Source organism: Alligator sinensis, unplaced genomic scaffold, assembly GCF_000455745.1.
Source record: "Alligator sinensis unplaced genomic scaffold, ASM45574v1 scaffold863_1, whole genome shotgun sequence".
In the NCBI taxonomy this organism is placed as follows: Eukaryota; Metazoa; Chordata; order Crocodylia; family Alligatoridae; genus Alligator; species Alligator sinensis.
This window is the reverse complement of record NW_005843063.1, coordinates 214,591-238,316: the sequence shown is the minus strand read 5'-3', so window position 1 is coordinate 238,316 and position 23,726 is coordinate 214,591. Positions and strand designations below refer to the sequence as shown.

General features: G+C 43.9%; 1 protein-coding gene across 3 annotated transcripts in view; it reads left to right on the top strand.

Annotated features, from left to right (window-relative positions):
* The window catches only part of PAK2 (p21 (RAC1) activated kinase 2), a 67,857-nt gene that overhangs the window by 12,507 nt on the left and 31,624 nt on the right, over window positions 1–23,726 (top strand). The window contains exon 2 of one of the 3 annotated variants that reach the window (XM_025193528.1): window positions 19,228–19,438. In XM_025193528.1, the coding sequence (XP_025049313.1) occupies window positions 19,252–19,438 (187 nt within the window). In that variant the 5' untranslated portion in view covers window positions 19,228–19,251. Of the gene's footprint in view, window positions 1–19,227; window positions 19,439–23,726 lie in introns of those variants that run through there. The other 2 variants (XM_006037082.3, XM_025193529.1) reach the window with 2 other exon arrangements.

The following is a 23,726-nucleotide window of genomic DNA, read 5'->3' as shown; positions in this document are numbered from 1 at the left end:
TCCCTCACAGCAGGGGGTGTTGATCTGCCCCCCACCCCCCCATGCCCCTTTGCTCTTAACTTCCCTTCCACCACAACAGACTTACCAGCTGCATGCAGCTCTTCAAGCTGCAGGGCTGTGCTCCTTGGTGCTTGAGTGCTGCACTTTGGCTCTGGTCACTTTGGTATTTATCGGCCAAATTATCGGCAAAAATCTGCCCGTGGCTCCATCCCACGCCCTGCTCCAGCCCCATTCTCTCCCTCACTGTGGGGAGTCTCGATTTTTCCCCCGCTCCCCACCCCCCTTGTCCCTTTCCTGACTCCAGAGACTTACGTGCTAGACACTGGTTTCCACTCTGCCAGGCTGTATATTGGCATTCTTTATCAGACGTTTGTGTGTATAATAGGTGGAGTTGGCAACACTAACTTACATCAAGGCTGTCTAGTTGTTTATATCTTTGCCAGGCATTTGGGCTAATATTTTCTGTGCTGGTTGTCTGTGTCAGACTGATTTATTTCAAAGTTTGTCTTGTTTTGCCATGAGTGGGCAATTGGAGCAGGCAAGGGTAATGAGGCTAGGGATGGGGTGAGAAGATTGGCACTTACCTGTTAGGTAGGGGTAGAGCTGGGATGAGGAAATGTGGGTGAGGAAGAAATAGTCAGGAATTGTTTAGAGCAGGGGTGACAAACATTCAGCCCATTGAGCGGTCTCATCTAGCCTACTGGGTGCCTGGAGCAGCCAGGAATTTGGTGTCCTGGCCAGTCAGCAGTGTTAACTTCTACAGCTCCCTGAGCCAACATAGCAGTCCCTGAGCCCTGCTCTTCCTGTTGCTCAATTCCTGGTTATGGAACCTTGTTGGGGACTTTTTTTCAGTGGTGTTGGGACAAGCCATGGTAAAGTCCCTGAGGCTGCTTGAGCCAACACAGCAGCTCAGGCACCCGCAGGTGTTCATCACTGCCTGTGGCTCCATCCCACGCCCTGCTCCAGCCCCATTCTCTCCCTCACTGTGGGGAGTCTCGATTTCTCCCCGCTCCCCACCCCCCATGTCCCTTTTCTGACTCCAGAGACTTATGAGCTAGACACTGGTTTCCACTCTGCCAGGCTGTATACTCTGCCAGGCTTCCATTACTGCCAGAGAGGGTTTGGATTGGGCCTGTGATAGTTGACAACCTGGGTTAGAGAGATGGAGCAGAAGGTGTCAAAACTCGGGGAATGGGCAGATGGGGACTGTGAGCATTCTGGAATTTTCCCTTAGAACCCTGAATAAAATTTAAGATTCTTGGGGCTCATGATTCCCAGGCTATTGGTAAATAATTATGAAACCCTTGGGAATAGGATTCATCCCTTTCTAGGGCTGGTCCCCATACAGGATGGCATTTTGCTTAGTGTTGTTCTTGGATAGTGTTAACTGAAGTGCCAGAAGTTTGTAAGGGTCACCAGAAGGTTCCAACCCTTCTGACTCCCTTTATGGATGTCACTCAGGCACATCATAGAGTTTGCTTTGAGCAATATTAAAAGAACAGGAAGGTTGAAAAGGCAAGCACTCAGTTCCATCATTAATAAGGTAGTTGACTGCAGGAAGAGTAAGGATGGACTTGCAATCAGAGTGGCAGAATGTCCCCTGGAGAATTGAATTCAGTCTTTGCCTCTGTCCTGGAGTTCCTGTGTTATATGGGGAAAAGTGCCTCAATTAACCTGTGAAAAATTGAGTTTGAAACCCAACTTGAGACTTCAGGAATGTTTTACAGAAGTGCTAAACACTCAAAACTGAAACTGCAGAGCCTGGAGACTACACTTTCATAGTTTCATAGTTGTTAGGGGCTGGAAGGACCTTTACAGATCATTGGGTCCAACCCCCCTGCACTTGGGCAAGAAAAACTGCTGGAATCAAATGACCTCAGCAAGACTTTGAGCATGGAGAATGGCTTATAATGCAAAGCATGCTGAAAAATCAGGTCCTGTGTGTCAAATCAAGCACCCCAAATCAGTAGGCATATTTGATCTTAACATCTCTGTCTCAGCCCCTCATCTGAAAAAGGAGAGTGGTACCTCCTAGGTTCTGGGATGTTTAGCAGGTTTTCTTCTCTAGGCTAAAAAAAAATACAACCCACTGAATTTCCTCTGTAGAAATTCCATTCTGTGGAATTTGGGGCATTTGTTGTGTGTGTGGTTGTGTTGTGTTCCCCCCGCCCCCCCCGGCGAGTTTGGGACCTTTACATCCACTGTACCAGTCTCTGCCTCTTGAGCTAATGAAGTCGTGGACAGCAGTAACAGGCTATCATCCTCTGTGACTAGCCAATAGAAGGAATTGCAAAGCACAGTGTTTTTTCTTCCTCGCTCTTCACACATACTTGCAGGCAGGAACATTGCCTGGATTCTTTGGTTTGGTGTTGTTCCAGCGTCTGGTGGGAAATGTTGTCTGTGCTGCTTCTGCCCCCTATTTGAAGGTCTGTTTTATCCAAGCCACGTTATTCCCTGCTGTAACTTCTTTGTCCAGTCCCAGCCTCCTGAGTACAGAATTTACATCCCTGTTTCCTTGCTGGCCAGGCCACTCTTCCTTCCTTTGCTCCCAAGCTGCTTGGCCACTTTTCACATCTAACTCTCTGCTTCTGTTTCCAACTAACTCTCAGTTTTTGCAAGTCTTGTAATGATTATAGTATTTCTCAAAGCCTTGGGTACTGGAGCCAAGATTGCATGAGAATCTTGGCTCCCATTTGAAGGCAGGCGAGTTTCTTACCTTTGTCTTTGCATGGAAAAGCTTTAGAAATATGAGTTGAGGTAAAATAAAAATAACCTGAGTTACAAAAGAACCCCCCTCCCCCACATGCACACATTTTTCAAGCCTGTCATAATTTTGGGAGATCTGATATAGCTTTTGATTCTTATAATTAGAAGTGCACCAGTACATCAGTCCATATCATATTGCAACCGATAAAAGGAAAATTGACATAATTGGCAATCAACTTTTTGGCTGATGTGGCTGATTAATGTTGCCAGTAAGTGCTGCATGTACGCGCATGCACATGGCCAGGAATGCAGCCTGACAGCTTGGAGACCAGTGTCCGGCCAGTAACTTTGTGGGGGGGAAGGGGCGTGGTGGGGGCAGATTGAGGCCCCTTTGGTGAGGGAAGAGTGGGGCTGGGGTGGGTGTTGCTCAGCTGGGATGAGCCGGGGTGTGGGGTGAAGCTGCGGCTCATGCAGGGGATCGGGGAGTGAGTGACTCCTGGGGAAGTCATGGAGGGGCATGTGCCCCCTGGATCTGTGTGGGATGAGGTGAGCTGCCTGCTGCAACCTCTTTCTGGCGGGGGCTGGGCCTGGGCAGTGCTCAGGGTGTGTGGGAGAGGCTCTGGGAGGGGGCTGTGGAAAATTTTGGGGTGTAGTCCCCCCCATAGCCCCAGCGTCGTCGCTGTCCACCCTGCCTGCCCTGAGCACATCTTGGGCATAGCCCCTGGCTGGAAGAGCCCAGTGCAGCCTCTGCCCCTGATTGCACAGTGGCAGCCCGCCCTTGCCCTGTGCACAGATCTAGGGGACACATGCCCCCCATACCTCCCCCAGGGTGCACGTAGCGGTGGCAGCTACCCCCCTCCCCCAGATGAGCCATGGCTCCGTCTTGTGCCGTGCCCTGCCCTGCCCCGACTGTGCAGCTCCTGCCCCTGCCCCAGCCTCACTCCCTCCCTCACCATGGGGGCCCCTTCCTTTCCCCCAAGACATACTAGCCAGATGCTGCTCTCCAAGCTGCCAGGCTGCATATCAGCAATCGGATCGGTATCAACCGATATGGCTGGTTAATAATTGGCCGTCAGTATCGGCCCAAAAAATCTTTATCAGTGCACCCCTACTTATAATTGATAAAAGGTGGTCTCTGCTCAACCGTCCTTTAAGATGATGCATTCAGGGGTGAAAAAATCAACTTAAAAAAAGCAAATCAATTTAACTTGAATGGCTACAATTCTACTAAATTAAGTCCCTGAAAACAGGGCCTTCTAGGAAGTGTCAGGCAACCTTCGTAGGCATTGCCTCCTGTTGAATGTAGTCAGCTGTCTATAGGACTGTCTTACTGCTTTCCTAAGTTATTTTATGTAAAATTCCATTCCTTTTGTTTTAATACTCTAGCAGAGGTGCTTACCCTCCAGCACACAGGCCAAATGTGGCCCACAGAGCCATGGGTATCTGGCCCATTGGGCTCCCCATGAACTGGGAAATTTGAAAGCAGGAGAACAGTAGCAATCAATATGGCCAACCTCCCACTGCTGCCAAATTCCCAAACCTTAAGATCTGTGTAGCAGGTCAGGGTCAAATCATGCCCACTCCCTCTACCTCTGCAGGTGGATGGGGCCTGACCATGCCCCCTTTTCCTCATGTGACTGGGTTGGGCTTGATTTAACACCTTCCTCCCCCTGCCACTACTGTGGGGCTGGGTCAAACTCTTTCTCCCACTGGGCCAAGCTGGGCCTGGCCTTGCTCCCCTCTACCTGTGAGGTCAGATTGGGGACCATGCCTCCGCCCTACCCCCTCTCGCCCCTTGGCCCCAGTTTGGAGCCAGGATATCCTCTGTCATTCTCCATGCAGCTGGACAGGGAATTGCCACAATTGTCCTGTGCTGAATTGGGACCATCAGCTGGATCCAGCCTGCAGATGTCCTAGGCACTGCCCATCCAGCCCACTGCCCAGTGCCTCTGCTCTTTGTGACTGTTAATACTCCAGTATTTAATTCCTTTCATAGTTTCTGCACTGATATCAGCAAGTTTCTTCAGGTCTTTTGCAGCTTCCCAAGCTGTTGTCTATTTTTTGTCACCTGTTTAAACATTCTTCTTACTCTGCTGTTTACCTTGGAATGTTTTCTGCTTTAGCATCTGGCCTATTTTCAAGTGGTACTGTAGTTTCTACAATAAAATACAGTACATTCAAACTGTTAGTTATTTTTCATAGTTTTATCTTCTTTCATCAGCAAAGATTGTTTCAGTATTGAGCTTAACTCTGAGCTCAATTTTCTGGTCATGGTGAGCAAAAAATCATAATTGTCGGAATGTAATCTGTTTGCCCACCTGTAAAATGGATATAATGGATCCTCTTTTGTAAGTGCTTTAAGGTCTAGGGATGAAAACTGGTAAATATTATTACATCAACCAAACTTTCATTCTGCCCATATGAAAATATCTGTTCAACTGTTTTACTTTTCAGTGTGTCTTTATACAGCTACACATCTAAAAAAAATCAGGTAGTTTGCTGTGATATTTTATCATTGACAATTTTCTCCTTACATTTAATACCAATAAAAAATATTCTAACATGTAACTGTAAAATACATAAGCTGTCTTTTTATTTTCAGTTAGCTCATTCTCTGAGTGCTAACAAACCTTTCTACAACATGTGGAAAGTAATATGCAGATTTATTAATTGTCCTGAGATACTCTGGAAAAATAACAAATTGATTAGTGGGAGGTCAGTGATTGCTTACTGATGAAGAAGACCCCATTAATTATTGAAATACACTTGCTTAAACAGTGAGGATCATTGTTCCTTACCACAGGAACAAAATATTCACCATTCTTGAGACAGAAAGCTTTTTCTAACCTCATTGCAAATCCAAGTGCATATGAACCTTGCGAATTACACTTAGATGCTTGGTGCTAATATTTTTTTAATTCCAAATCTGGGTATATGCTATGTAGCACATGACCTAATACTGTTGTGGCAACTGTTTCTGGCCTTCCTTATTATTGAGTGAATTAAGTTGTAATTCATAGAGCCATCCATTCATCCCTTCCATATTTCTGAAGAAACTTTTATTTTTTTGAGTAATTTGGTTTGACTTTGGTTTTGCAAATGTCTAGGGATAAGTAGGGGAAACCAGTTTTTCATAGAAAGTTTAAATTCATTTCATCTTAAAAAAAAAGCAGGCCCCAGCATACAAACTAAATGAAGCAATGCTTTCCTGCTGTGTAATCAAAAATCAGCTTGGGCTAAGTGTCAGGATTTTGTTACACAAAGCTCTTGGGTCAGTAGTGATATCATTTACTAGCCCAACTAAATAGTAGCACAAAAAATCCTTTCTTTGCAAGCTTTTGGGTGCACATACCCTTCTTCAGGTTGAGGAGAATTCAGAGATTGTAGAAGTCCTCCTAGGTGGACAATAAACTCCATTTTGCACAGGGAAGGTAGAGGCTGGAAGTGTATTTCCCTGGGAATCTGAGAGTGCTTTTGGGAGAGTATTGCTCTGTGATGTGCGGGTTAGGCTGCCCTCTTCCCTGGAGGTGCTTGACGTCAGAGGCAGCCAGGGAGGTGAAAACTTTTTGTTACGTTTCTTTTCTATGATTTAACATATTTAGATTTCCTGATGTGCCTGTGCATGTAGATCTGACTAAATAAATTTTGTCGTATAAATGAACTACCAGTGTGATATGTAGGTAGGGAAGATTTCTTGGATTTTTGTTTTAGAAACAGGACAAACAGCTTGAATGGAGAATGGGCTCTGGTTCTACAGCTTGCACTGAAGTTCTGTCAGTACAAGTGGGTTAACCAGTGAGTGAGACACTGTATATGGCGGAGTCACTGGTGGGGGGACAGAGTCGTTGCAGCTGTTACAATAATTGAAGAAGCTTGTTTTGAGCTTCAGGGTTTCTGTAGTAAAATTTCTGCCTTGTGGCTGTTCTCCAGAATGAACTTGTTGGGGTGAAACCTGGGGCCACTGGTCTGCTATCTGAACTAAAGTAAAGGGTTCATTAGGTCAGACTGGTATGTTAAACCTGTCTCTATGGTTCAATCAGCAGAGAGGGGCAAAGAGCTCCACTGTTAGTGTATTGGAAGTAAATGGCTTTTCTAAAGAGAGTAGGTTCTGTTTCATCTCCTGCTCCCGTCCTTGGGACTGTCTACCTTGTTTCCAGTAATAGATATTTACTGTAGTGGTAGTGTCAGTACTGGCAGCACTACAAGTGTGGAACTTAAATGTAGGTTTTTCCCTAACAGTGCTATGCAAATATTTGTTCACCCAGAGTTTGTGTTGCAATGAGCCTGGGGTGATCAACCCATGGCACAGGCTGCTGTGTATGGCATGTGAGCCGTAGGCACTCAGTACAGGGAGTTGCAGGAGTGGAGGTGGGCAGGGGTTCAAGCCTTTGGCAACACAGAGCAGAGTGGTGGGCAGGAGGCTGACTGGAGCAGGGATGTCAGTGCCAAAACCTGGTTAACTTGTCTCTGGCCCTGCAACTGCTGCCAAATTCGGAGCCTTGGATCCTTGCTTGCCATATAAAAATGCAGCTTTTGCAGGACAAGGGAAGGCTTAGCTTGGCTTTTTGGCAGTGACCTCTCTTGCAGAGCGGGGACAGGACCCTGCTTCAAGAGGCTGGAGCTCCCCAGCCTCCATTCCAGTACTCCAGGGTGCAAACTCTATCAGTAACACCTCTGGGGAGTGGGAAACAGTGGCACTTGTGGAGGATGGGGGCTTAATTTATGGCAGGCATGCTAAAAAGATTGGCTTCCCTTGCATTGAACAAGTGGAAATTGACGAGTTGGTTATTTCCTTCTCTTTCTCTCTCTACTCAGTTAGTAGGGAAGGTCAGTGCATGTATAGCTGAAGTCCTAATAAACCCTGCTATCTGGCTTTTTTTTTTGTTTGCTGGAACTAATCTTGTTGCAGGCCTCAATTTATTTAGCTTGCTTTCAAAACTCAAGGGGAATGTGAAAGAAGGGCAAGTTATAAAGGAAAGCAATTTTGAAGCTTACCTGCTTTTGGTGTTTATCTCATTTATTTCATGTATGACTAATGAGTTGACAATTGGAGGTCATAATACAGAGGGTACTACCTATACATCATTCATCTGTAGTTCACTCACATGCATTAAATAGCATTGCTCTTATACTTCTCTAGTGCCAAATGAATTATAATTTCTGCTTTATACGTATGTATACATGTTCACTCCGACTAAGAACTACATTAAATTGCAAAAAAGATTTTTGATATGAGCAAGGATCTGCTATACTGGATACTTTTTAAAGAATTGAAATTCCATGGCACTGCTTAAACGTGGCGTAGGGTTAATAGACTCAGTTTCAGGTGTTGAGACTTGTTCATGCTTGGGTCCCGCCCCCCCCTTCCCCCCAAAAAGTTTCCTTCCTATAACACAGCCACTGGTTGAAACACAGGCAGCCCCCAGGAATAAAAATGTGTCAGACATGACTAGAGATGACCCAGGAGGGAGTTAGGATGAATATCAAAACTTCTGAATATCTGTCTCCCTGCAGGGGCAGAACTTGACTGACTAACATGGAGAAACTTGAATTGCCTCAACAAAAGTTGTTCAGACTAAAGTTAACATGCAACTTGTGGGGATATTCCAGTGATACATACACCATGTACAAATGTGAAGGAAACTTTCAGATTACAGAATGCCTACTGACCTGTCCCTGTATAGGAGAACCGTGCACCAATAATAGGTAGCTAAGGCTACATAGTGAGCAATAGTATGTTCCTATTTCTGGATCCCAATTTGAGCAAGGGATTAGGATGCGAGAAGTTTTTTTTTTGCCTTTTTGGCTTTTCACTGTTAACAAAGTGCTATGTGCTAGAAAAAGGGGGGTGTGCATGCGTGTGGACTGTGGTACGAGGTGATTTCTCTGTAGACGGGCTTTTTGCAAAAAGTAGTGTTACCAGCAGCTTATTCTTTACTACTTTTTAAAACAGAATGTACAGACTTGGTGAAGCTCAAGGCTTTCTTGGTAAGCTGCCAGGAACTTTAAGAGCAGTATCTACTTTGCATATCTTTGCTTATTAATCACTGCAAGAAAGTCATTACTGTGCCAGTACTAGAGAAGATTACAGGGCAGAAATCCCAGTTATAATGCATAGCTTGTGGGCCAAGCCTCTGTAAAAGAAAGTGGCTGATTGGAGCCACAAGCAGTATTAGAATTGAGAGCAATTTTAAAGACTCTTGACCTGAACTAAAAACTTATTCACATAGAAGCAGTTAGTACAACAGTCACACCTTTACAAAGACTCGGCTGTAAGGTGGAAACAGTTAGTTTTGTTTTGTGATGTAATGCTTTTTGGTTGTGGCTTTGGAGAATGTTCCATCTTTTTTTTTTTAAGAAAGACTTATCAAAGTTAGCTAAGTCTCTTGAATACCCCATGATCAGATTATTTGTCTCTTATAGTTAAGCTGACTGTTGAGTGTATGAACAGTCAGTTTTGGAGACCTCTGTACATTAAGTTGAAATTAGCTTGCTATATTTTTGCCTCTGCTTTCATGTAGTATTTTTTCTGAGCTTACTTTTTATAATTTTTTTTGCCCAGTCCAGTTGATTAGTAAATGCCAGCATTGTTTATTTGACCCAAGTTTGCTTTTCTACTTAAGAGCCAGCTAGCAAAAATACTGGGGAGGAGGGGGAGTCTGGAAAATGATAGACTGAAAAGAATTTGGCCTGGTTTTGCTATTGTATGCATCATTTAGTTTATTTTGCAAGATATTACACTGAATGCCTCTGCATCCTTTGTAGATGAAGTATGCAGGCAAAGTGTAGCCTTGGGACAGAATTTGGAGGCACATTTCATGGAGAGGGGGTAAGCCAGTGCCTGCCTGCCTGAAATCATTCTAAAGGGCCCAGGCTGGAGGCAATGCTTGCACTGTGGTAGTGTTGCAGGATGGACTCCACCATGTTCCCTGTTCCATTAACCAGGAACCTTTCCTGGCAGTGAGTAGTTGACCCAGGGTGTCTTGGTGAAGTTCCTGTTGAGCAGACTTGTTCAGAGATTTTATCTTAACACTGAATAATCACTGCTCACTTTTTTTTTGGAAACTTGTCTGTTTCTGATGAAGGTAATGCCTTTCAGAGTGGACCCAAAGGCTCTTCTTCAGTTTGCTTGCACATTGAAAGTCTTTGCTTGGTTGAAGGAGTTTAGATTAGGGTTTGCTTCCTTCCCTTCTTTGTCTGGTTAATACTTTTTAAAAATTCCATCTTTTTGTCTCTCTCAGTTTTATGGCTGTATAGTTTGACCTTTGCCACCTTGGATTCCCAGTCACTTACAATAATCCAGAGATGTGCAGAGTAGTTTATTTGATACTGCTGAATGCTAAAAGGACTCAGGGCAGAGGTGGGCAAAATGCGGCCCGGGGGCCGGATGTGGCCTGCCAGGCCATTCTGTCCAGCCCACGGGACCCCTAAAAAATTTAGAAAATTAATATTAATCTGCCCTGAGCTGCCTGTCATGCGGCCCTCGATGACTTGCCAAAACTCAGTAAGCGGCCCTCTGCCCAAAATAATTGCCCGTCCCTGACTTAGGGCAGTAACTGTTACTGAAGTTATTGGCTGCCTTCTAATGTTGTGGTGATTTGAGCTTAGTGTGTTTGCACATAGAGGTTAAATAAGTGCCCTTTATAGAAGGGAGGTGGAATGGATTATGGTTTGGGTTCTTTTTGGCTATTCTCTAAGGCACTCTTGTTCTTGGTTTGCACAAGTTCCATATTGGCAGACAGGGTATTGTGGTTGCTCTTGCCAGTTTGTAAGCAAGTAGTTCTTTGCCGTTGGTATTTTCCCTTAATCTACAGAGCTAAAAGAAAGAATCGGCTCAAAAATATTTATGAACTAGTTTTTTTCAGGTGCACCCTTTGGAGCTGGTACTCATCACGTTGAAGAAAAGTTTCAAGACCACGGTCCTCAGCTTCTCATTATTTCTTCTTTTTGGCACCTTTGCTTCTGGCTTGAAACAGTCTGAGACCACTTGATTCTGTCAGCATTTCTCTGTAGTGACAAGGCTGCTTTAAATTGACTAGATGCTGTGTTAACATGCTGTTGTTGATGGGGCAGGAAGTGACTGTGGCTAGGTAGCACAATCTGAAAAGAAAACTTGGCAGAAAGCTGCTTTCAGCTAATCCAAGGAGGAAATGAGTTATAATCAGTATTGAGTGAGCTAATCTCAGGAAATTTATTGCTCAATAGGAGCCTTTGAAAAAAGCATATGCACACACAACATTCTGCATTGAATTGAAAAGTCTGTTTGGTCTATGAAGATAGAAATCTGATCACAACCACCCAGCCCAAACTGGTGACTAGAAACTATACAGCATCTGTACCTGCTTGCTGAAGGCCTGCCAATAACTTTTTTCTCCTCTGCCTGTCCTCCACAGCAAACACATAAATATAATCAGCAGATTAGGCTGTGCTACCTCCAGGAAAAATACTTTTGGGAACATTGTTCCCTAGAAAGTAAGTGGTTGAGTGCAGATTTGGTAATCAAAATCACAGGAAGCATTCATCAGAATATGCAGAAATTACTCCTTAGAAACTTTTTATCAGTATTGTTATGACACAGATTGTTTTAATTCTTAGCTAGAATTAAATCAGTTTTCCTACACAAGTCCTTTCTTACAAGACACTCCTTTCCCCAAAACATGCACATGTAATTTCCCTCGGCTCCATTCAATAGCCTTTGTCTTGGGGGGGGGGGGAAGGGATTTATTTATGGGACATCTCTTCTTTCCTCTGCTTTACTCTACACCTGGATCTGTCCAAACTGTTGCTCTGTGTGCGAGACAGTGCCAGTAGCACCCTATATGGTTGTTCAGGAAAGTAGCAGATGCTAGCCATGAGGTTGATTGCTGTGAAGATGACTTCCTTTTCCTCACCCTCGAACGGCAGGCTAGATGGCCAAAAGAGGGAAATTGTCTCCACTTTAGCTGCTGCTTTCACTGTTGCTATCTTTTTCTCTGATCTTCCTCCACCCTTAGTCAGTTCCTCTTCTCAGATTTATTTTCAAGGCAGCTGTATGCCCTTGCATTCTGATCCCAGATGTGCCCCAGGTTATTTTGTACTTACAGCCAGGGTGGTTAAAATACTTCTCTGCAATAACAGAGATTTATTGGGAATTATAGGCAGAAAAATAATCACTTCATAGAACTGAAAGAAAGTAAAGTACTTCTACTTTTGGGCCAGGTCTGAAAAATAAACCTTGATATGAAATTCAGATAGCATTCATTCTACCTTGCATTGCTAATTGTAGAAGGAAAAAGCAGCTAAAAATTACTAGCAAAAGTGTTTGGTCATTTAGAACAGAAATGAATCTGATTGGCTGTCCTGTAAATCTAGTGTCAAAAGACAGCTGTGGAAGAGTGGATTTAATTTACCATCACTCATATTAATCATTTACTCATTCTTCAGTAAAAAGCCTGCATTGATATTTTTTTCATACAAAGAGTTCTATTGCTAAATTGTAGTAGGAGTCTTGAGCTGTAATTTGGCTTTTTTAAATTAGCTTGAAGTTTGACTGCTTTTCAGTACCTTTCAAATGTTTATTCTCTGCAATGTATCCTCATAGCTCCTTCTATTTTACCTTTGTTCAAAAGCTTGATATTTTACAGAGCACAAAAAATCAAAATGCAATAAAAGTAGAGATGTTTCAGGGCAGGTATCAGATCAACATAACAAGCAAGTGATTGAAAAGGAATGAGGTAGATACAGGACTGTGTATAGCATGTTTGAGGAATAACAAGGTGGGGGGCGAGAGCTTTCATTTGCATTTGAGAAGCAGGAGAAACAAAACTAGATTTCCAGGGTAGAGGGAGTTCATGTAGGTAAGGTCTGTACTTAGGAGGTAGCTTCATAGAGAACATTTCTTGCATTATCCTTATATGTGGGGTGGTATGAAGGCAGGGAGGGGAACTAGGAAAAAGAATAGTGTTCAGATGGTGCCACATCTTTGATATCAGTAATGCTTCTGAAAACACTGCTGACTTCTTTTCAGACTGTTCATTTTCATTACTTTTGATGTTTTGTTTCTTTTGCCCTTCTGGCAGGTACTGGAACTCTTGCTAAACCAGATATACAGACAGCATTATCCCAGATGGAAAAAGACTAGCACAACAACTCACTTATATAGCAGCGCAGTAAAAATGAAACTGAAAATGTTTCTGCTAACCAATTACAGTGGCTTTGTTTCAGGGCAGGGAGAGGGGTACTCTGCTTTTCCTGCTTTTGTGAGGGCAGCTGAAGACTCACCTGTGAAGGGAAGTAGCAGCCGGCCTGGCTGGGGCTGAAAGCTGTACTCTTGAGCACCCTGTGACTGTGTGCTCTCATCTCTCCCAGATTTCCCTGGTATGCTTTGGAAAGCAGGACCATTAGAGACAGTTCCCAGCTCTGTTCCTGTTTGACTAGTGAATCATTTTAGATTGGATCTAGTGGATGCTAGACCCGTATTGTAGCAGGAATTAATCTGTTAAGTCCTAAATGATAGGCTGTAGGTATTGTGTTGTTTTAAAAGACTAACTGCAGTTTGAGCCACTGCCTACCTGCCTTCATAACTTTAAATTTCCAGTGAAGATAGAAAAATGAACCTTGTTGTATTACAAATTCATTACTGTTGGCTTTGTCTTTGTTAACTGTGGATCTGTTCCTTTCCACTTTACACAATCAGCTTTGTCACTCCTCCATAATCCTTTTTTATGCAACCTAACTTGCACGCTCATTTGGGACTTCAGGAAGTTAGATAAAGGTCTAATGAATATAAATCCTTTATGCCTAACTTCAGTACCCTCAGGCTGTCTGACACATTGCATAGAAACGTGAAATTCGGCATCGCTTGCTAAACTGTGATATTTTTTTACCTTAAAAAAAAAAAAAAATCAACATGTCCCAGATCAAATTAGCCAGATCAAGTCTAAATCCATTTGAATCATCCAAGAACCATATGTGGCCCTGCTACCAGCAAGTATCTTCCACCCCAGTCTGTAACTTCAGATGCTTCCAAATTCTTTGGCAAGGAACCTACGTGCAGGCCCAGGCCTGGAGGCTTGGGGTTCAGATGCCCCCAAGTTTTGTTTGCCCTCAGCTGTATGGTGTGATAGCTCCTTGCAGGTGTCAGAATTTCAGTTGTTTCACAGTTCTTGCAGTTTCCTGTACACACTGGCCATGATTTGGCAAGCCAGGCAAATATGTGGTGATGCAAGAGTAGCTATGCTGGGATGTCACCAGAAAGATGCCTTTTCCCCTTTATGGGGATGAGGGAGCAGGAGTCACCTTCAGACTGCAGGCCTGGCTTGTACTCTGCTCTTTCTTCTCTGGCCCCTGTACAGATTTCCAGCCTCTCTACAGTGGTTGCAAAAGCACTTCCTGATTTTGTGAAACGGTTTCCCTGCGTATTGAAGGTATGGTGTAAGGATGGGGGAGGGTGGAGACTCCAGCGAGAATTGGCTACTTTCATTTAAGCCCAAATTACATCTTAAATGAAAACTGTATAAATTGGTAACGGCCATTGAAATGAATCCATGAGTTGTATTATGAATGGAGCCAGTAGGAGCTTCCCATTATTATTGTTTTAATATCACTGGTTTAACATCATGTCCTTTCTGCAGCAGTTGAAATTAGGCTTCAGTATTTTGCAATTGTAGAGGACTCTTTTGAATTAAATAAATGTAACATTTCTTAAGCGATTTCTCCTTTTTGTGGAAAATTTTCAGCCTTTTCCAAAGTAAAAGACTTCATGTTGACAAAATTTTAAATATTTTTATAATCGTTTCACCACCTGTGATTTAAAAAAAAAAAAAAAAAAAAAAGTCCATGGTTATAAAGGTGAATCCTCTTAATTTGCAAGTGGCAAAACCGCTTGCATAGGTGTGTGGTTAATTTAATGGTACTGTGCAATTCTCTTCACTTCCCTGTTCTGCTTTTGTTATATTGTCTTTCTGCTTTCTCCACTGTGTTGCCCCAGATCATTTTCCCCTCCAGTGCTACAGGCATGATCATGGGTGTTTCCAGGCACTCTGGAAGAACCCAACAGCTGATGAGCTGGGCCTCAGATTGGGAGCGCTGAGGAATTTGCGCAGCAGCTGTCTTGTCACTTTTAAAGCGCTTTTATTTTTTTTCTTATCGGCTTTAGGATTTCTCAGCACTTTGCATCCCTAACCCAATAAGCTCTTTTGACGTCTGGGGTGGGGTGAATAAAAACCCAACAAGGAACCAATAGCTCTAGGCCAAACAATTTAATACAGTGTAAAATATGAGTTTGATGTAAGTTGTCTGGGGGCTGCTCAGGCAACTCAGTCCTGAGAATTATTACTCTACACCAGGATTGTTTTAGAAAAAATATTTGAAATACTGAAAAAGTTCTAAGTACTTTACTAGCTAAATTGAATTAATCCCAATATAACATTTTACAGTGAAATTGCCAGTTTATTTCCCCAGCTTTTATAACTGAACTTTTCAACATGACTAAGGCAGTGAGCTGCGTGCCCTGAACAGCTAATCCACACTGGACAAGAACAAAGTACAGGGCAATTTGTTCAGCTAGAGCATAGTGTAGAGATAATATCAAGGAGCACCAACAAGAGGCCTTTGACTGAAGCAGCCATGTTAAAACTCTTGTATCAGATTTATTTAAAAAAAGGGTAAATACAAAAGAAAAAAGCAGTTAGTACTTGTCCTTCTTGCCACTTTTTCTAGATAAAGAAATTGTGCTTTGCTACTACAATTTTGTTATGCTGCTTTACTTTAATTTTCAAGAATGGAATTAAAAGGGAATTAAAATCTGAACAAGCAGTAGTTCAGTACAACTTCTTTGCACAAAAGACATAAACATATTTTCTGTGCTTCATAGATTTTTAAGGCCAGCTGGAGAGTTGCAGTCACCTGGCCTGATTTGTATAATATAGGCCTGAATTAATTCTTATTTGAACTAGAGCATCTCTTTTGGAAGAATGTCCAATCCTGATTTAAAATTTTTAATAGTACTGACCCTACCACAACTCTCAGTAAGTAGTTCTAACAATTACTCTCACTAGTAAAAGTCTGGGCTTTATTTCTAGTGTGAGTTTTGCCTACCTTCAGCTTCTAGCCATTGAATTTTGTTCATTGCTAGACATGTGTTCTCTCTTTAGGTCCTTGATACTGTAATCAAGTCCCCTCTTCCCCCACCCCTTTTGATAAATAAATTGAGCTCCCTGTATGAGACCAGTTTCCAATCATCTAATCATTCTTGTATAACTTTTTCTGAAACCTCTCCAGTTTTTCAGTAACTGAAGATTGTAATCCAGTAGTTGACATACCAGTGTCAAATACAGAGGTAATATATTTGTTCTTCTCCCTGTTGACTTGCTCATATATCCAAGGAGCCTTCCTGGAAACTGGCAGTCAGCCTGTTATCCCCCAAACCTCAGTTCTTTTCAGAGCTACTGTTTTCTAGGTTAGAATCCTTCATTTTGTATATATGATCACAACATTGCACCTTTCCCTGTCACCACAGCTGTACCTAGATATGGAGCCACAGATCAGCTGACCGCATCCCTTATTGTTCCTTATATCTATAGTCTTTCTCAAATATTGCTGTTATCTCTCTTCCTTTTTCACCAGGCCCTGGATCTGAAGATGGGTTTATTTACACATATACACGTATGCGGTATAGCAGGGCTCTCCATCTGGTGGCCTGTGGGATGCATGCAGCTCATAAGAGGTTAATTTATGGCCCCCAGCACCCCTGCTTTCATCCCCCCCCACAGAAACTGCTGCAGCTAGAGTCTGCAGGTTCCCTCTCCCTCCTTCAGCTTCCATTTACTGCTCTTACCCCTGGGGGCAAGGTGGGGTGGTGCAGCTGTGAGACCTGAGACTCAGGAGCTGGGGAGAGGAGAGCCTGCAACCCCTTTGCAGCTGAGAGGGGTGCTGCAGAGGTTGGGGGTGGGGGAAGTGACACTGGTGGCAAGGGAAGGGACCCATGCAGTTTGCATCCCCCTGGCTGATCTGAAGCTGGACAGTCCTGCTGTAGAGCACTGATAGCCATCTGCCATCAATCTCTTAAATGGATAGGGGCAATCGCCAACTACCCAGCTACCAGCTGAACTTCCAGAGCCTTGTATAATGTAGTCTCCTTCTGTGAGGAGTTCGCAGAGAAACTGTGTTCTTACTTGGATGTTTGTGGTACCAGTCAGTGTAATTTGTTTTAAATGAGAAGATATAAAACAGTACATTCTTGTGTTACTCAAATTGAGGCCACTAGTCTGCTTTGGTAGTGAGGAATTGGCAATGTACAGTACTTGGTGAGAAGCAGGCAGGCCTCATCAGTCTGCTGGTTTTCAGCTCCTTTGCTAAGTACATGCTGATTTAGGATGCAGCAAAAGACCAGTCTCCAAAGACATTTCACAGTGGAGGACTTATGGTGTCACATGTTTAACTTAACACTTCCTGTGTGTATCTACACATGTGCTTTACTGTGGAGTTGACCAATTAGCTCCGTAAAGTGTCACTGTTTACATGAGCACTGTTATTAGGGTGTGGTAAATTAACTAACTCCACTGTAAGATAGTGTTGTCCCTGATAGTGCTATCTTATGGTGGAGTTATTAGCTGTGGTGAAACATGCATGTAAATGCTGGTCTGGGCATGAATCTTGCCCCGTCTGCCCAAGCAGCAGGAGGCCAGACCCTGCCTGCTGCCTAGCCATGCAGCTCTGCACTTTGGGCACTCTTGTGCCCCAGCCAGCCCCTCCACTGTGCAACACCACCACCTGGAGCCTGGTCATATCATGTTTTACCCTTCCTTGTGTAACTAACTAAGTCTGGTATGGTGGAAGGGGAGGGAAGGGTCATGGGGAGAGGGGCAGATTAGTGTCCCCTGCAGTGAGGGAGGGGACAGGGGGAGGGGCAGAAGCTGTCCAGGCAGGGTGAGTGGGGGAGGGGCCCAGAGCCACTGTTTGCACCCTGGGAGGGTGTATGCCCCCCAGATCTGTGCTGGGCAGGATGGGCTTGCAGCCAGGGCTTTGTGGAGCTCTTCTCAGTGGTGCTGGCCTCAGAGCAGGTGCTGGTGGCACTGGGAGGATGCTGTATCCATCCCAAATTTCAGCAGAGCAGTGCTGGGAATGGAGTAGTGGCGAAATTTAGGGTGGATGCAGCATCCTCCCAGCCCCGCTGGCAGCTGCTCTGAGCCCACCCCCTGCTGAGAAGAGCCCCTGTAGCCCTTGCTGCAGTCTGCCCTGCCCAGATCGGGGGGGGGGGGGCACATGCCCCTCCCCCCATGTCTTCCCAGGATGCAAGCAGTGGTAGGAGCTGCCTCCCCACTCCCAGAAGTTGAGGTGCCGAACTCCCCTCACCATGGGGGACATTGATCTGTATTTTAGTCTGAATGCTTCAGGGATCATAGCTACATTTTAGTCCTTGTTTGTTGGTTTTACCATCTTCCATTTGTGAATCTTAAAGCATTTCTGTAAGATGTCAAGACCCACTTTATAGATTCATTCTGTAGCCAGAAAAACAGAAGCAAAATGTTTACCAATAGCAGAACCAACTGGGTCAAGTTGCTACTTATTATTTTTGTGCATTAAGTAATACGCAGCAATCATCTCCCAAACACATTCTTTAGGTGACTGAAAGACTGTTAGGGTTTGAATCCTATTGCATTTACCCAACATGCGAATTGGGTAGCTTTTTCTGGGCAGGCTTCTTTTAGCTATTATCTTTCCAGTGAACAAGGGATAGTATATCTTTTAGGGCTCAGTATGTGAAGTGTTTATTTCTATGGAGTATATAACATTTTTCTTTCACAAATTGTTACTAGAACTAATGTAAAAGTCTCACTTTTTTGTGACTTTTTTTTGCGGGGGGTTCAGTTTGGAGTATTGATTAGGTTTTACTTTTCAGCCTTCCCTTGTGGCTTGTTTGCTCAGAATGTTTAACAGTAATCCAGTTCTAGTTGGTGAAATGGGTAGTAGAAACTTTAATAAAAAAAAAAACACTGTAGAGCCTCTACCACTATAGCTGTGTTGACATGGTCCCTCCTGTGTTCATGCAGCATTTCCCAACAGAAGGGGCTTTTTTGCTAGGATAGCTGCACCTTCCTGAATAACACATACTGTCAACAAAACCACTTTCTTGGTGTAGCAGCATTTGCTTTGGGATTTTGCCAGCATAACTAAGTCAGTGAGAGGGCATGTCTTGTTACAACCTTAACTGATGCAGATCTGCTGGTATAACTTAGGCCAGGACTTTGCCACAAAGTGTTGACTGTGCTTGGCCTTTTGCAATACCAAAGCATGGCCTCCTCCGTCCCCAAAGAAGAGGAGTTTTCAAAGGCATTAAAAAAACAAACAAACAAAAAAAAAAACTTGGGGATTTAAAGAAAAGTTGTTAACTGAGTTAACCCAGTCATGCAGGCTCTATTAGGAAAAGCCTTCTCTTCATTTCGCAGTTAAGCCTTGCTGGCAGTTTTAGAAGGAATCCTGCATTTGGTTTTCCCTTATTTTTACTAGTTGTTACACACTTGTCCTCTTTCTCTGTTTCAGCTCTTTTTCTAGCCACTAGGAGCCATGTCTGATAACGGAGAACTGGAAGACAAGCCACCAGCCCCTCCCGTTCGGATGAGCAGTACCATCTTCAGTTCTGGGGGCAAAGACCAACTGTCTGCCAACCACAGCTTGAAACCCCTGCCCTCCGTACCAGAAGAGAGAAAACCTAGAAACAAAATCATCTCCATCTTCTCTGGCACTGAAAAAGGTAAGATGCTCCCAAGTAGACAAAAATGTTTTGCTACAGGCAGTAGACATGCTGTTGTGGCAGTAGTCCAGAGATTCAAAACAAATCCATAACCTGGAAATCAGTAAACATCAGACTTCATATTCTGATCTTTCCAAGTATGGGTGCTTCTGCCAGGGCATGAGTCTGCAGCCTTTCAGAGTGGAGCTGCTTGTTGCAACCAGACTGCAGCCCTCACACTGCCCATCAGAGCTGCCATCACCTCTGCCACATGTTGCCCATTCCCATCCCTGGTGGCAGGGGGGAGGAGTGATTTCAGCAGTGATGGTGAGCATCACATGCCCTACAGGATAAGGGGAGGTGGGGTATGCTGCAGGGGCATTGCTGGCATGGCATAAGGCAGAGTGGATAGAAGGTGCCAGACTGAGCTTCATGCTACCGATTCCCTGTGAGCTTTAGGTTGCCAACCTCTGTGTGAGGGCGAGTGATTAATATCAAATGCATTTGTTTTGGAGTGAAGAAGAGATTTTTCTGTGCTGTTTGCGGCATGTGGAGTTTTAGGCGGGGGAAGAGGTGAGCTAAATAGGTCCCTGGGGAAAGCTGCTAAAATAACATTCTCTTAGCTCCTTTCATCATTCAGGAAAATCCTTTTAAGTTTATGCTCTTCTCTTAGTTTATTCCTGATTTTTGTGGTATCACACCCCACTTCCTTCCCCGCCCTGCCTGCCCCCTCCCGCCCTGAACCAATGTACAAGTCTCTTCTCACTGTTTGTCCAGTGTAGTGGGGTCCTGAGCTTGGGGTTTGTAAGGGCAAATAAATAAAAATGAACTGATTGTTCCCTTTTCCATATAAATCCAGTTTCAGAAATTTGTCCTTGTAGGATCGTCTCAGCATCCGATAAGGTCAAGTCTGGGATACAATTTTCGCTTCACATCCTTAGCAATTGTTTTGTGATTTAAAATTTATTCTTAAACAAATATACCTGGGTCTCCTTTGGCCATACTGCTGAAACCCTTAAAATTTAATAATTTTTCTTTTTTACATGGTCTCTCTCTCTCTGGAAATTTTATCTGCGAAGACGATTTTTTAAATTCTGTTAATTTAGGTATCGTCTCTAGAGGAACAAATATTTAGACAAAAATTTAGGTCTTTTAAGTGGGTGTGCATAAATGTGATTGGAGTTTGGGGATGAAGGGCATCACTTAGATGTGACACACAGCTGTCTGTCCCTTCAGCTGTCACTGTGACTATGCTCTCCTCCTGAGAACCATAGAGGCCAGGCTCATTCACATTCATAAGATGGTTTTCAGTATTCTGCTGAAGTCTCTCTACAATGGATTGTTGGCATGTTTCTTGTCTCTAAGTAACTTAAAAAACTAGGGGACTGTGGCATCAACACCTACACAGTAAAATGGGTCGCTAACTGGCTGGAGGGCCACATCCAGAGAGTGGTGGTGGATGGGTCATTTTCGACCTGGAGGGATGTGGGCAGTGGGGTTCCACAGGGCTTGGTCCTCGGACCGGCACTGTTCAACATCTTCATCAGTGACTTGAACGAGGGGGTAAAAGGCACCCTATTCAAATTTGCTGATGACACTAAGATGTGGGGGATGTGGGCACATTAGAAGGGAGGAATAGGCTGCAATTGGACTTAGACAGATTACAGGGGTGGGCAGACGAGAACAGGATGGGTTTCAACACTGACGAGTGCAGGGTAATGCACCTGGGGAGGAAGAACCAGCAGCATACCTACAGGCTGGGGAACTCCCTTCTTGTCAGTGCAGAGGCAGAAAAGGATCTTGGAATCATTATTGATGCCAAAATGGACATGGGCCAACAGTGTGGGGACGCGGTCAGGAAGGCCAACTGCACCTTGTCGTGCATCCACAGATGCATCTCGAGCAGGTCCAAGGAGGTGATCCTCACCCTCTATGCGACACTGGTTAGGCCGCAGTTGGAGTATTGCGTCCAGTTCTGGGCGCTGCACTTCAGGAGGGATGTGGACAGCATTGAGAGGGTTCAGAGGAGGGCCACCCGCATGATCAGGGGGCAGCAGGGCAGGCCCTACGAGGAGAGGCTAAGGGACCTGAACCTGTTCATCCTCCACAAGAGAAAGCTAAGGGGGGATCTAGTGGCCATTTACAAACTAGTCAGAGGGGACCAGCAGGCATTGGGGGAGTCCCTGTGCCCCCGAGCACTCCCAGGAGTGACTAGAAATAACGGTCACAAGCTGGCAGAGGGTAGATTCAGACTAGACATCAGGAGGCGCTACTTCACAGGGCGGCTAGGATCTGGAACCAACTTCCAAGAGAAATGGTGCTGGCTCCTACCCTGGGGGTCTTTAAGAGGAGGTTAGACGAACACCTTGCTGGGGTCATTTGACCCCAGTACTTTTTCCTGCCATTGCAGGGGGTCAGACTTGATGATCTGCTCAGGTCCCTTCCGACCCTACCAACTATGAAACTTGGAAGCCAATTATATTGTTACTATTCGTCCATCCAGTATATTTCTTCCTTAAAGTCTCCTGGTTATGCTGAGCCAGTCATGCTGTCGCAGGCTTCACCACCTTGTTTGGTGGGGACTTTTGTTTCTCCAGTGATTTATTTACCACACCAAACCTTCCCCCAACAATCAAACCACCAAGTGAGTCTTTCTTCTCATCCAGCTGTCTGTCCCTTCAACTGTCACTGTGACTATGCTCTCCTCCTGAGAACCATAGAGGCCAGGCTCATTCATATTCATAAGATGGTTTTCAGTATTCTGCTGAAGTCTCTCTACAATCGATTGCAGGCATGTTTCTTGTCTCTAAGGACTTGTTTGTAGAAGAAAATTTAATATTCCTTTTGGAATCTAGAATCGCTTTTTTTTCAGAATGGGCAAGTCTGAAGGTGTTAAGTTTAAGGAAGAATTCAGGGATAATTCTCTCCTATTGACTTCAGGTGTTGGAGACTTAGGAGCTCTAAACTTCCACATTGCTTTGGAAGAAATGGATCCCAAAGCTACTCAGTGCCTGTGTAGGGGACTGTGGAGAAGGAGATACAGAAATAAAGGCCTGGATGGGTCCTTGGCCAATTCACCACATCTTATGTGGTGAATTGGGGAGTAGGGTGGGGTAGTAATTATAGGTCATTCCCAGTGAGATGAGCTTCACAGAGAGCTGATCTTTTTCTGTTGTGACAAGTCCCTTCAGTCTACTTCAGGTCTTGGCTTGATCTGCCTTTGCTGTAAAAATCTGTATTTAACTACTATGATGAAGGTAGTGGCAGCACACTGCTAGGCTCTGAGGTGGAGTATTAAATAGTTGAGGAGTGCAGTACAATAAATAACAGCTCCTTCCATCCTTTCCAACAGATGGGATGCTCCTTGTAAACCCGACCTGCCAATCTGGCTCTTGCAAGTGTCATTGTAAGAGCACTTACAAGTTTAACAGAATGGAATTGACCCTGGGAGGAGGAGAAGACCTGATGTTTAAATTGGTTTGTGGGCACCAGTTGAAAAGTAAAATTGGGTTGAAGTATCTTTAAAAATGAGGGGTAAGCGCAGGATCTCCTGTAATCTGTGAGCAGCTGGAGTTGCATTTAGTGGCCAATCCCTGCTGGTTTATGTGGGAGCTACCAGTGAACCGTAAAAACTGAGTTCAAGTATGAAAATGAGCAATACAATCATTAAAAGTATATATATCATGCTACCACTCGTGTTCAATATTTCTATGTTGTCTGTGTGTATAACTGCACTTTTGAAATTATCAGGAAAATAGAAGGACATTGTGGCAGCTTCATGAAGCCTTGTTGATAGTTGCAGTGGTTGTCTAAAATTTGTTTAAAATTCATTATTTACTAAAGTAGACTATGTCTCTCTGTGCTAATGCTTTTCTGCTTAGATCTGGTTTGTTTGTTTAATTTGGGCCTGCACATTTACTGATACAAGATAACACTAAGGTAATGTGTTTAAGCTAATGTAAGTGTGGACATAGAGGAGTTCACACCACTTTAATTTCAAGTAAAAAATGCACCTTTAGTTAAAGTTGTTCAACATTGTGTGTAGATATGCCCCCCTCCAATAACAACAACAACAACAACAACAACCAAAAAAAAAAAAAAGTGAAAGGATTTCTGTATGAGAAGACAAAATGTATTGAGGTCGTGGGTTTTTTTCTGTAAAGTGAGTTCTTCAGATACTTTGCTATTTGGAGAACTCCAAAAAAAAACCCCCTTATTTGATTATCACAATGACAAGATTTCCAATAAAAATGATACAAACATTCATAAAAATGTTTGTGGGTCCTTATGGCTGTAAAGTGGGCCATAA